The 14,520-nt window shown below is 42.9% G+C and overlaps 1 protein-coding gene across 1 annotated transcript; it reads right to left on the reverse strand.

Moving 5' to 3' along the window:
- Positions 1-6,313: 6,313 nt before the first annotated feature.
- Positions 6,314-9,566, reverse strand: AVPR1A (arginine vasopressin receptor 1A). The gene is made up of 2 exons (XM_032689587.1): positions 8,536-9,566; positions 6,314-6,810 (listed from the first exon to the last, which is right to left on the reverse strand). The coding sequence occupies exons 1-2, from the start codon at positions 9,563-9,565 to the stop codon at positions 6,527-6,529; spliced, it is 1,314 nt and encodes a 437-aa protein (XP_032545478.1). The 5' UTR covers position 9,566; the 3' UTR covers positions 6,314-6,526.
- Positions 9,567-14,520: the final 4,954 nt, after the last annotated feature.

Genomic DNA, 14,520 nt, shown 5'->3' on the forward strand with positions numbered 1-14,520 from the left:
TGTTGCCCTGCCTGCCCTCACAGTGTTTGGAATATTGGAGATAATGGGACTACATAATGACTGAAATCCACATGAATGCCCAAGTGTCTCACTGAACTCAATCCTTAGCTCTATGTCTAGTCTAATACTCGGAAGCCCCTCCTTTGCTCCCATGGAAACACTGAAATGTCTCACATTTAGAAAATATTATGGTGGCTATTCAATAATGTTTTCTTCTTCTCTGGAAGAGAATTACTCAGATTAATTGTGTAGCAAATCAGTCTGATGATTGGATTTCCTTATTTTTGTGATATCATCCAACAATACTGTGAATTGTTATCTGTGGTTTCCTCTGAAGTGACCAACACCTACAGTATTTCAGAGGATGCCTTTGTCTGTATCTGCCCCAGTTTGAAGATGTCTTACTGCATAACTCTGCCTGCTTTACAGTGAACCAGAAAAGAGAATTTGCTATCCAATTTTTTGTTACTTTTGCTGCTATTTTGTACAGTTACTACTCTTATTTAGAAAAACATTTGAGCAGCACCTAAGCAAGTTTCTCCTTTTGATAATAATGCTAAGAAGTTACATGCCTCCTAATCCTTCAGGTTCTTCATCCACTGCTTCTCACTTCCACACCACCTTCAATCAAAAGCTTTCTAAAATATTAGGAAGATTGTTACCTTTTAGTTTGAAGATTTTGTTATGCAGCCTGACTATCACTTCTTTCCAAAAAAAGAGGAATGATATTTAGGCTCCTTCCTTTCTCCTCCCTGAAAACTCTGTCTGTCCGTATTTCCCACAGAACAAGTTTGTATTGTAGGGCCAAGACCTTACAAATCACATGTTGAATGCTTTAGCCTGGGGAGATCATTGTCCTTTTTTAGACATAGACTTGTAGACATCTCAGCAGAGATACTTATTAGATTTGTAAAAGCTTCGTATTACTACAGTTCCAGGAGACAAGGGGGTCTTTTTCTAAATATATAAAACGTATCTTAAAATTGCAAAATGGAAAACATTTTTATACTTTCAAATAACCCTTGTGCTAAGACATGTTTTATTTGCTCTCTGAATCACCAGTTCATCTCTCTCCCAATACTCACTGTGGGTTTTTTATTTGATAAGATCCACATTCCTCCCTCCAAAAGGAATTTATGCTTTAATTACAACTCCATCTGCTGCTGCTCCTGTGGTCCCTGTCCCCATTGTTGCTGCAGCCATCCATACCAGGGTCAGGAAAGACTATGGCAGGAGCAATCACACCAGTAGTGGTGGAACAGGCTGGGGCAGTTACTGTGCCAGTCTCTGGTTACCTGCTCCTTGACTTCCAGAACAGGTTTTATGCCTGGAGAGCCAAGAAGTTTTCAATGCCAACTTTGTCAGGTTTTGCTACAAAGCTGTAAAAGCTGATGGGACACCTACAGCCTTCATTGCAAGTGCTTTGCTTGAAAAGGAATGTTGAACTTGTACATCATACTTCTTACCCATGTGCCCTATAAAAACTTATGGAGAAAGATAAACATTATTACCCTGAACTGAGGATGGATAATTCAGGCATCAGTAAATTAACATGACCAATACTAGATATGCAGCCACTGTCACTTGGAAGCATAATCCAGAACTAGGCCTAGCACATTTGACCAGGAAAAATAAAATGTTGTAGTCCTAAGCACAAAAAATACTGCCATGGAAAGAGGACTGTGATCTCAAGAGCATTTTGTCCTGTTGCACACAGTAGTAGCACAATCAATTTAACAACAGACACTCATGAAACAATAGTCCTTATTTCTGCAATTGGAGGTCATTAAATCTTAATTCCTACTTATGCAATTGTTGATACTGTTAGCACCTTACAAAAACCCATAATGAACCACAGAAGCTCAAAACTGTTCTAGGGAATTACTTAATTTGACATGACACGGAAGGAAAGGCACTCTTGCATTTGCTTCATCAGTAAAAGGAAGAAAACACAAGCTAATGAAGAGATGGGGAATTTGTCGATGTCCTTCCACTGATCCCAACAATTTTTTCTAAAACTTTGCTTGCAGACAAAGTGCTATATCCCAAAGCTTCCCCTCCCATTCCCCCCCCCCCCGAAAAAAAAATGTTGGAAATGGGAAAAATACTGGAATTGTGCAAAAGATTATTCTCTGATTAGAGGAAAGTTCACCCATACCCAACAACATCTTGTCCACCTGCAACTAAAGAGACTTGCCGGTCTCCTCACCGTATGGCTGAGAAGAGAGCTTTGCACTCCTGATTCTGCCTTGCAGTCTCGCTTTTCAGAAATGAAGTAACCCAATGGACTGTGTCAAGAATTCAGCTAAAAATGTCCTTATGGAGATCTAAAGCTAATTTGCATGTAAACTGTTACTCTAAGCAAGTTTATACTAATTCATGGCAAATTACTGAGCAACTGTACCAAAACAGTGCTACAGTGTTAATTAACACCACTCAGGATCCAGGGTTTTTGCAGGACTTGCTGGGAGAGGCAGACCCTTGCTGGCTGGCTCTAACAAAGCTCAGCAGGCACCAGTTGTGATTGTTGTTTGCTTGCTTTTGCATACCTGCATAAACCCTTCTGTATGACTTACATTACTTTCAGCCATTCCCTGCCTTTTTAAAGACTAGCTGGACCTACTCTTGTGTGAGGGACTGTTACCTGAACCAGCCAGGACTGCTCCCTGTGGAGCAACTGTGATCTATCCCTGAACTCAGAAACCTGTTCATTTATGTATCCTACAATTCCTTTATCCAAATAGCAAGTGACAAGTTTTCCAGTAAAACCAATTCCTAAAGAAAAACACAGAAAACAGTAACTATAGCTCCAACTAGTGCTTAGCACACAAACTGCTGTCTGCCTCCCCAGTCTTTCACAAAGACAACAAACTTCCTCCCATCCTGTAGAGAAGGGACTGCACAATTGAAACTCGTGCAGACACTTTTTTAGGAGAGGACACTGTATTTAACTAGTCCTTTCTGTAAGTGGGGAACTCAGTCTAGGAGAAATCTGTAAGAGTTTCTTCTATGCAATAACTATATCTCAGCAGTAGCTCTACTGTAAGATCTGGGTTCACTTCCCAAAGCTGGGCACCTGCCCTGGAACAACCTCCAGCTCTGCAGATCCTTCCCTTCTTCTGCTCTGGTTTCCATACGCATGAGTTGGAAAGGAGCATGCATGAACTTTAGCAAGGTCCTTCAATCTAGGCAATTTGGAACCAGCCATAAGATTTTCTGGAGACAAAAGCTTTGTCTTTGCAGTACTGGGCCGTGTGTTCACACATGTGAACTTGTGTCTCTTGTGATTTCTTGTAGATTTTGGCCGTGATGTGGTAATACAGAATTTTTTTTTTTTCTGAGCCAACAATATATTTACCTACAAATTTAAAAAGAAATTAATGAAAACAAGCTTTCTAGCAACTTATGTTTCATATGTAGAAGAACAAAATCCTTTCCATCTTCTGTATCATCTCCACTATTGCCACCTAATTATTTTTAAAATGCTGCAATTCTGGTAACACCAGAACAAACAACAGAGTGTAAGCTTATCCATTCAATCATGTTTTACGTTAGAAGCTGACTATTTAAAATAAAATAAAGTAAAACAAAATAAAATAAAGCAAAAATATCAAAATAACACCTATAGAAATGCTAAGTTACATGTCTTAACAATACTAGCAGCATATAGTCAAAAGCTGACTGCACGTTGCTTCTTTGTTCATGTCCTTCATGCACCATGTGTAATAGAAAAACATTTTAGTTTTGTTCAGTCCTTAAAGCTTTTAATGGAAACAACTTATTAAAATTAACAAAGAAATTTTACATTTTGCAAAATATGTTTTGTATTACCACATACATTTCTGGTCCTGCAAAATCTAGATAAGCAAAAAAACCCCAGAAAGCTTCTGATCAAACAAATATATAGGTTTATTAGAGCATGTTTCCATGTTTTAAACATGCAATGATTTCACAATTTTTTTATTTCCTTCTGTTTCCATTAGTGTGCCCTCATGATAACTCAAAACAGCTGTTAAAAAATATCTCCACAGATGAACAACTGAAAAATATGGGCTGTGCTATCCAGTGCTACAATTATGTGAAAAATTCAGTATTTGCAAAAGATGCCTGCAAACGAAATACTGTTAAACTGTGTTGTCAATTTAATTAGAGAAAGCCTCAAGTGTAAGCGTAGATTTTATAACATATTTAGAAGAAACTAAAATTCATAATTTTGAGTCTGTTTGCTTTAATACATACATTGGTCATTAGCTCAGTTTTATTATCAACATCATTCTTCATGTTTTCTCATTATCTTTTCTGTTTGAATATAAAGCCTAATAGAAAAACAATTCAATTATGCAAACATGAAAATTCTGTTAGTACAGCTAATTGCTTTTTAATAGATTTCATGTACAAAGAAAGTAGTAGCACTAAGAGAAAACTGGCAAAGGATAATGTACTTAATTTGAAACACTTGCAATTTCAGTAACTGTTAATTACCTACTTGCAAAATATATGCAGTACATATAATGTGCACAAGGATACACACACAACACCATTGCATGCATTTTTCGGACTTAAATACAACTTTAGGTTCACAAACCTTCGTCCAGAACTGGTGAGAGCTGTAGTCACATTTTTGTACTAAAGGTGGTCAGAAAGATAGTAGTTAAATATAAGCTATTCCACCATGCTGTCCTCTGGGTTCTAGTGTTTTGAACAACAACAGAACATTAGACCAGATTGCTGTCATGAAGAACAGAAAATGCTAACAAGAAAAGTAGAGAGAAGAGACACAATTTTCTTTAGTGACTACAAAATCGATTTTTTTAAAAAATTTTTTTTAGCTATAATATTCCCTATTCTTTGACCGGAATAGTCAATGATATGTCTGGAAGCTTCTGGACTGGATAACAGGTTTAATATGATCTTATCCTGCATCTAGCTCTATTAATTTCTGCTGCCATTATTGGGACAGGCATGGGGACTATTCTCAGTGAAAGCCACATGGTGACCCCATTTTTTACTCTCCTCAAGCAATTAGAAAAGCAGTCTTGTTAGTTTTTGGTGGGAAAAAGAGAAACCTGCTGTTGAGGTTCCTCCTTGCATGCATGTTATGTAGCCAGGTACATGTTCCACTGCTCCAGCAGCAGGAGAACACCTGGATTTCAGAATCCAGAATGCTCAGGAAAATGGAGAAGACAGGTAGCTGTACTTCTCAAAATGATCCTCAAGACTTAAAATCACAGCAAAACTTATCCAAGGAGCTTCAAAATCCAACCTTAAGATAAATTACAGGCTCCACTGAAAGACTTAAGAGGTTTATTTAGCATCCGAATGAACTACAGACTACTTGGCATGCATTGCAGAGAAAACAAGCACACCTTGAAAGCTTTGTAATTAGTAAATGTGTTGTGATTAATTTTTATTGCACTTTACTGCCAATTTTGATTGCTGTGATCTGGTAATTAAAAAAAAAAAAAGAAAGAAAAGACAAACCAACAATATTGGCAATTTTTATATGTTCCCTCCTTAAAACTAAAGATAAGAAGACTTGTAAGTTTGATTCTCAGATCTCTGTCTTGGAATATACTGGTTCTATGGCTCTTACCAAATGCCACACTCTACTGAATTGATGGGGTATTTGCTTGACAACCAAATGTGGCTTGATCCTAGCTTGATCTTAGTGAAGAAGAGAATATGCAGTTCTTACCCATAAAGCAAGTTGTCCTGGTATTCATTATGCATTTTCTTAGTATATTTATTTGTAACAATGCTGAGCTAGTCATAGCTTGTCATACTTATTTATCAATATATTTTTCAAATTAGTTTAAAAAAATGAAGGTAGATGCAACAGCACATACACACACAAATATATTGTAGAACTTACATCAACATGAAGGGAAGAAGAAATGTTACCCTAAAAATGCTCACCCACCATACACAAACATACATTGACAATACTAAAGGATTTGTCTTCAGTAGGGCTGTTAAATTTCAGTATCTGAGAGTTGCTGGATCTTTACAAGATAAAGCAGTATGAACAACTGAATTCCAACAACTCAGAGTCTGTCTAACCACATTCTTTATCTGGACAGCTAGGACTTTTTCCCACCTTCTTTCTTTTTGTGTTTAATACTAATCTGTAGTCTTGCTCATATTGTCTTCTTTCCCTGTGACTTCATCCGACAATCATGAGACGATTTATGCATTAACACTACAGAGTGGAGTTACCCCAAAACATGACAACTCTACTATTTTTACTACTTTAAACAGCAAGCAAACAATGCACTTATTATTTTAGAAACAGACAAAAAATTAAAATAAATTGTATTTAAAAAAATAATCACTTTATTGTTGCCGTGCCTTCCTTATCAGTTGCCCAAGTTCTAAATACCTTTCAGAAAATAATTTACATGCTGCAGGATAGCTTATTGAGCAAGGCAGCATGTTAGCCTTATAGCCATGTTAGTCATTCCTTGGTACCGTGACTGGTGCCTTTGATAGGCATAAAGTGTCATGCCCTCCTGCCCCACAGCCTGTCTCATGTTGGAATGGGAATGAAGCTCGTTGATTTAGAGAGGGGCATCTCCCTCCAGGTGTTTAGGCTGTGGGTTGGGCTTCTGTTGTTGGTGAAAGAAGTCTGTCGCCTGCTATTGCTGTTTGAATCTTCTTTACTCAGCGTTTGCTTTATTTTTTGACAGCAAGGGAAGCTCTGTATGCAGTCTTGCAGGAGGTGCCCACTGAAGAACATGTAGATCCATGGGTTACAGCAACTGTTCAGACTGGCCAGCAGAGCTGTAACAGTAGTTGCAGTGTTTTCAGAATCTGGGGAGGGGGGAAGAAAGACATTTAATCATCAAAAGAATTTGCACCATCCAGTCAATTGCTTCATTAACTGTTGGATTTATTTTCCTAAATATTCTAGTTCTAAAAGTTGAGCTGCAGCATTTGAAATGAGTAATGAGAACATAATCAGGAAAGTTCTTATTTATGTAAGGCTGCCATTGAAGTCAACGGGAATTTGTCTGAACAGACTTCAAAAAGCTGTGACAGAATAATTTATGGTGTAATCCATCCAAAATATTGCTTTAGTCCCATTTCCATTGATGTGTATCCATGTGTTGATAAGCTCATACTTTAAATATTTAACAGTTTTTATCCAGAACCCTGGGAGACAAGGGCAAAATTCCCACTGATTTCCCACTGCTTTCAATAACACTGAATTTTGCTGTATACATCATCATGCTGAAAAGTGTTGAATGCTCAACTGACTACTGGCTTGTTGATCAAATCTGGATTTTGGAGATTAAACGAATTTTACCTAAGGGAAAATCGAAGTTAGCACTATGCCATGAAAATGCTGTTGTCTTCTACCTTCAGTAACTAGTTGATAGTTAGATCAAACACTCTAAATATATATTTAGTCTAACCACTTATTAGTGATCTTTCTTTGTAATTATGGAATCTCCAAAGAAGTGTAATTGCTGTGTTATGCAGTTCCATAGATTTAAAGAATCTTCAAACAAACCTAGCAAATACCCATCTATTCAATTAGGTTTCATTTCTTTTGAAGTAAAAAAAAAAAAATCTGTTTGCACACCACAAGCCTTTAGGCTTGACTTTAGTCCCATGCTAGAGGCAATCAATGCTCTCACTACAATAATTATAAGCAATAATTTAGGTATATTAAAAAAAAATAAAAACCCTATGAATTCCAACATTTCGATTTACTTCTTTCTCATTATGAGGAAAGAGGGTATATGGTGCCTGCCATATAATGCTGCCTGCTCATTACCTATGTAATAGCATTTAAACTCATGAATTATTTTTAGCCATATTTAACAGTGGGACAGGTAACTTCAAAATCTACATTGCCACTGATTCATGCAAACTGGTGACTGACTAAAGGGCTACTCAGAGGTGGCTGCCCTGCAGAGAGGAAGGGTTCAGGGTGCACTCAACCCCATTATTAGATAGCAGATACAGAAAAGAAGGCTTATAACTGCTCCTGACATATATGTGTATATGCTCCACAGTAACATAAAACGTTTCTTAAGTTTTCATATCGGCAGCTTCAAACGGACGAAAATGTTGCTGGCTCAAATGATGGCAGCAAATATTTGCCATTTTCCATTCACTTGCTTTGCTCTGGATGAGAACCCAGCGGCTGCTGCTTCTCCTTTCCGGGGGCCCAGCTGCTCCCGGGACAGGCCGAGCCGAGCGTCGCGGCCGCCGCCGTCCCCGGCGCCGCCAGGTCCGCGAGTACGAGAGGTGCCGGCGGGACGGCCCCGAGGGCTGTCTCACCTGCCCGCACAAGGGCGTTCAGCCGCTATTCCCCGGTGGGAGAGGGGCCCGTTCGGCCGGGCGGCGCCGAGAGAGCGCGCCTCGGTCCCACTCTCCGCTTCGCGCCCCGGTCCCACTCTCCACTTCGCGCCCCGTCTCCCCCACGCTCGGCTCAGGAATGTGCAGCGCCCGGGACAGCCGGCTGCACGCCCGGGGGACCCTAACGCGTGCGGGGCGGCTGGTGGGGGAACTGAAGGCGTCACCTACCGACCCAGGGGAATCGCTGGTCCCAGACGGACCACATCTGGATGGTGAAGAAGGGCGCCCAGCAGACAACGTACACCGACACGATAACGAAGGTCATCTTGACGGTGCGGATCTTGGCGCGGGAGATGGTCTTGACGCTGCTGACACAGGGAGCGAGCAGCAGCCCCCGCCGCGGGCCGCCGCTACCCGCCCGCCGCCCGCCACCCGCTGCCACCGCCGCCGCCTCCTCCCCCGACGCCACCGCCTCCCCCGGGCGCGTCTTCCCCCGGACGTTGCGCCAGATGCGGTAGCAGATGAAGCCGTAGCAGGTGATGAGTATGAGGACGGGCGCGACGAAGATGCCGCCGGTGATCCAGGTGATGTAGGCGCGGGGCCCCCAGGGCATGATGAAGTGCGCCCAGCAGTCGTAGACCTGCGAGCCGCGCTCCACCTCGCTGAGGGAGAAGATGAAGTACTGCGGGGTGCTGAGCAGCAGACTGAGCGCCCAGGCCGCCGCGATCATCCCGTACGAGCGCTTGGTGGGCTGCTGCAGCGTCTTCAGCGGATGGCAGACGGCGATGTAGCGGTCGGCGGTCATGGCCACCAGCATGTACGCCGAGGCGAACATGCCGAAGACCTGCAGGTGCTTGACGACGCGGCAGAGTCCGTCGGAGCCGTGGAAGCGGTGTGTCACCTCCCAGCAGAGCTGGGGCAGCACCTGGAAGAAGGCCACCACCAGGTCGGCGAGGCTGAGGTGGCGGATGAAGAGGTGCATGCGAGACGCCTTGCGCGGCGTGCGCCGCAGGGCCAGCAGCACGCTGCCGTTCCCCACCACCGCCACCGCGAAGGTGACGGCCAGCACCGCGATCTCCAGCTTCGCCAGCTCCTCGTCCCGCCCGAAGGGGTCCCAGCCGCCCAGGCTGCCGTTGGGAGACCCCGACCACGCCTCGGGGCTGGGGCCGCCGCCGCCCGGGTCCGCCGCCCGCCACCGGCTGCCGTTCCCGGGCGAGGGCGCGGCCCGAGGGGAGCCGGCGCCGCCGGCCAGGCGCATGGAGAGGGCTACGCGGAGGGGCCCGGCTCGACCCCCGCACGTCCGCTCGTCCGCCGCCGCCGCCTCCCCGCTCCGGTAGCGCGGAGCGCCGGGCCAGGTGCCTTTATCCTCCCGCCGCGGGAGGCGAGGCGGGGGGAGCTCCCGTGCCAGTGGCTGCCCAGCGCCTGAGGCCAACCCTCTCCTTCCTCCCGCTGCTGCCACCGTCCGCTCCGCGCCCCCCCCCCGGCCGCCCCGCCGAGCAGGGAGGCTGGTCTCGCCGCGGGACCGGGGCCGCTCCGCCCAGAAAGCTGCGCTGGGGGGAGCGGGGTCCGACACCCTTTCCCGGCCCTCGCGGAGCCCGGCGGGGCGGAGCAGCGGGAAGGGCTGCTCGAGCCGGAACGGTGCGTCCCGAGAGCTCCCCTACGGCCAAGTAAAGCAGAACTTAGAAGTTTGATTGAGAATAAAAGTGTTACCGTAACCGTTTAGAGTAGATGGAGGTTTGTCAGCATCAGTCTTCACACCCCGATCCAGCTTCTAGCCAAGGCATAGTGGCTTGTCGGTGAGAAGTGCTGGTTTGCCTCTCAGAGAGATTCCATCTGGGCCTTTGGCATTTCCCAGTCATGCTCAGATCAACCCCAGAGAAGCATATGATTGGAAAAAATAGTACAGAGTTTTAAAGCAACCTAATGTTTCTGAAGGTTTCAGGACTTCATGTAGGACAATAAATGTCATCCAGACCTTGGCATACAAGTCTAAACCACACATTTCTGCAAGTACAATCAAAATCTCCACATTTGCTAGAGAGTTTCTGGCAGTGAGTCCTTTAAATCCCAGTTTTAAACATGTTTTAGCTGAGGAGTTTTCCTGCTCTTGATAGAGTGAATGAACTTGCTGCAAATTCTGGTCCCATTGTCATGAGTGTGGTTTTACACCCTGATTTTATCAGAATCTGAATTTGATCCTTCATTTAGAAACTCCATCCTTCAGTCACACAAAAATTTATAAGATCACAACAAAGAAATATTATGTTAGGTGCCAGCCCTACTTTGGTTTTAATTAAATTGTCTGAGTTTGCTCATATGTAATTGCAGTTAAATTTAGTTATAAAAAATGTGGTTTTACAGAGAGAAGAAACAATGGGGAAGAATGAAAGAGTAAATCTTACTTCTTTGATTAAAAATGTTTCTAAAAATTTTGACTCCAGAATAGTATCAAAGTTTAAAATAGAAGAAGATTATATGCTTCTGAACATGCTAGCATTGTGCAAGGCTTTACTCCAGGTTTTTTATCACTTTCTGGGCTTGTTCACCTGTGGGAAGGTGTGTGCACCCACCCCAGTCTATCACTGGGATAGTGATCCTTCCTTTACTTGGGGATTAATGGCAGGAATCTAGGAGTACACCTTCTCCTACAGTGCAAAGAGCTTTTCCATAAAAAGCTGCAAAAAAACGCCAAAACCTGGAAATACAGACAGTAAATGTAGCTGTCCTAAGTTTCTAGTAAACTTATTTTTTAAACTTGACTTTGTTCCAAAGCCTGATTTTTGTGAATGGTTCAGTGCACTATTTGCAGCTTAGTGCCTATTTCATTGTGTTAGACCTGGGGACTGTGCACCACACAACACATCAGCATGTTTCAGATCAAACAGAGAGGGAAATTAAAGCTACGTATCACAAATCTCACAATACTGCACCACTACCAAGGCTTCTTTCACATTCCTTTCCTGTCTCTCTGACACATTTTTACAGGAGTTGAATACTATGTAAATGAACGGTGTCACTCAGGAAAGCCTGCTAACAGGTTTTCTGCTGTGCAAACGGTGTGAGGATTATAAAGCTCTCTTTGCTTCTGGGTATGTCATCCATTAACAGAAGAGATGAAACTTCAGGGTTGACGAAGACATATTTTTAACAGCCAGACAATAAGATAAGAGTGGTTGTTCAGAATACTGAGAGTTTGTCAAGCCCATATCATCTCAGAAGTATTCCTACCCAATCCATACTCTGTTCCTCAGAATAGCATTTATAAGATGTTTCCAGAGCAAAGGGCTGAAACTCACCTCAGTATCATTGCACAAGGCTTTTCCTAGAGATTACTCGCAATATTAAGCATGACATTGATAATAATTTTTGCTGGGTTGTATTCCATCAGAAAAAAAGTAACCTAGGGCTAGTCTTTGTGCCTTTTTTTGTTCTATTCTCAAAATTAGTCAATATTGATATTTTTATAGATAATATATCTAACCAGGCTGTTACAATTTTTTTTTGTTTCAACAAAACTAAGTAATTCAGTAGAGAGCTTTATTTATATCTAGTAGTTAAAAAATGTCCTCCTGCTCTAGATGTTAAGCAAATTATGGACTCTTAAGGTTTCTATACCAGTTTAATCAGCAACTAGTCTGATTTTGTTTGCTTAATTCTGACAGTATTGGTGTTCTTCAAATTAATCAGTATAATTTTTAGTTTTTCAAGTAGATGTCCTTGTTGAGCTGAATGAGAAATGTTCGCCTATCTGACCAGAGTGACCAGACATGGAGAGGGTTCCTCTGCCTGCTGAAATCTGTAACATGGAGATCAACACGGGGGAAAAATTGCAGAATTCCTTTCCAAAGAGAAAAATTGCCACTGGGAAGGCTGCTAGATGAAATGCACATCTTTGCCCTGTGCCTCACTTGGAGCTCAGCTTGGATATGAAGGCTCTCAGTAAAGAAAATTGAGATTGCTGTTACAAGAAATCTTTATTTGTTCTCACTAGGCACACAGCTTTCTGTAAAAGTGTCTGAGAATGGCAAGGGTTTCTGGTACATTCTCTGATGCCATATGGGTGCTTAAAGGTTGCCAGATATCTTTGTGAATGTTGAATTCATTGAAGACTGAATGGCTTCTGTCGATTACTCAAAAACTTAACTGAAACATGATCCAATGTGTTGCCAAATGCAGCTGTTTTTTGTTCATCTCTTGCTGTTGTGGTGGTGACTTAAGCTGCAGTCATAGCCTCTTCTTCCATGGCAAAAGAAATGCTCTGAGCAAGTCAAAGGCTCAGAATTTTAATACTGGAAAATTGATGATGATTTGTATTCTGCAAGATAACCTCAACAAAAAAGTAGGGGTCTTTCTGCATAATCTTTGGGAAAACCGACAGTTCTGAATTGTAGCTACTGGTAGTCAAACCATGATTGTCTGCCAGGTTTTGTGAAGAGTTGCTCTAGTCACTAGAGTTGCAGAAAAGCAATATAAGCAAAAAGAAGTCAAGCTTTTTAATCAAATAAATCCCTTATGCAGGAAAAGGGTTAATGCATGGCTAAAAAAAGGAGGCCTGTTTATTTGTAGAAGATTCAGCTGCCTTGTTAAAAAGCACATAAACCATCTACATAGATACAAACAGCTGTCTCCTGTGATCTGTCTCCAAGTTCCAAGTATCTGCACTGCTCCCTTTGACCAACACTGTTTAGTAAGGGTGAGTTTGAAAGCTTTTCCCAGAGAGCCGCAAGACTTAGGTGCTGCAGATCCCAACCTTCAAATTCAGAGCTAGGGGAACCAAGCATGGGAAAAAAGCCCATGTGCTGAGTGAGGGACTGCTAGAAGCTGGGGTCACCAGGGAGGCAAGCAGATGCCCCATCCATTTGCCATCCCTGGGAAGGAAATGTTACCTGAAGGCAGTCAGGAGAACATCTGGGACACAAAGCAGCTTCCTGAAAAAAATGCTTCGTTTACAACCTCTATTGGTCTAGCTTTTTGACTACTAAAACAGAACTAAATGGAGAATTGCCCCAAACTGCCTTCAAAGCAGTTTGCAAGTCTGAATTCGGGGTTCCAGAAAGGCTGTAGTACAAGACCAAGAAATGAGTAAGACTGAGGGCCAACTCCTACTCTATAAAACACAGAATTAACAAATGATCCATAAGAGACAGGAACTGAAGATTAGCCCTCAGGACTCAGTTTGCAAAAGCCCAGTTCATTGTCTGGAAATGTCTAAAAGTGGCCAGGAAACAAAAAGCTTTAAGGTTATGCCCCAAATTTTCCTTTGCTTGTTAAACTGAAAGTACATCCAGATTCTGGTATTTGTATACACAGGAAATTGTGTCTGACCACCCCTGTTATACTGCGTTTCTTTCTGTGATGGCATGTCATGGTTTAACCACAGTCAGCAGCTGAGCACCACCAGCTGCTTCCTCAGTCCTCCCTGGTGGGATGGGGAGAGAATTGGAAGGGTAAAAATGAGAAAACTCATAGGTTGAGATAAGAAGAGTTTAATAGGTAAAGCAAAAGCCTTGCACGCAAGCAAAGCAAAACAAGGAATTCATTCCCCACTTTCCATGGGCAGGAAGGTTTTCAGCCATCCCCAGGAAAGCAGCACTTCATCGCACATAACAGTGACTTGGGACCATTACTCTGAACGTCTCCCCCTTCTTCCCTCTTCCCCAGGCTTTATATGCTGAGCATGACACCACATGGTATGGGGTCAGTTGGGATCACCTGTCCCAGCTGTGTCCCCTCCCAGCTTCTTATGCATCCCTAGCCCATTTACTGTTGGTGTTGTGAAAAGCATATAAGGCCTTGACTTTGTGTAAGCATTGCTCAGCAGTGAAAAAACATTTCCATTTGCTGAACCTGGTTTTCAGCACAAATCCAAAATATAGCCACATACAAGCTACTATGGAGAAAATTAACTCTATCCCAGCCAAACCAGCACATGGAGGTTGACTGAAGTGTTCAGGTAGTACTGCAGAGCAGCCTGTGCAGCTAAATGTCACCAGAAGAGGCAGCATGTTGCCCTTTTCCTTTTCCCTCCTTCCCTGCATCCTTGCTGACCTGGCTTGACAGCAGTCAGGGCCTTCAGGATTCAGAATTTTCAACCATTCCCCTGAAAAAAAGTTAACACAGCAGCTTTCCAGCCTGTCTGGATTTCAAGGCAGTGAAGGAGATGGGCATTTGAAGGGATGATCAGCCTTCCCATGTTTATAACGTTGTGGAAGG

The sequence above is a fragment of the Chiroxiphia lanceolata genome, chromosome 5, assembly GCF_009829145.1.
Source record: "Chiroxiphia lanceolata isolate bChiLan1 chromosome 5, bChiLan1.pri, whole genome shotgun sequence".
NCBI classification, from domain to species: domain Eukaryota; kingdom Metazoa; phylum Chordata; class Aves; order Passeriformes; family Pipridae; genus Chiroxiphia; species Chiroxiphia lanceolata.

Excerpts from the sequence above, each read along its gene's own strand:
- AVPR1A (XM_032689587.1), bottom strand. The coding sequence starts at position 9,565 with ATGCGCCTGGCCGGCGGCGCCGGCTCCCCTCGGGCCGCGCCCTCGCCC. Across the intron at positions 6,811-8,535 it reads CCAGCGATTCCCCTGGGTCG|ATTCTGAAAACACTGCAACT; the intron begins GTAGGTGACGCC and ends CCCCCTCCCCAG.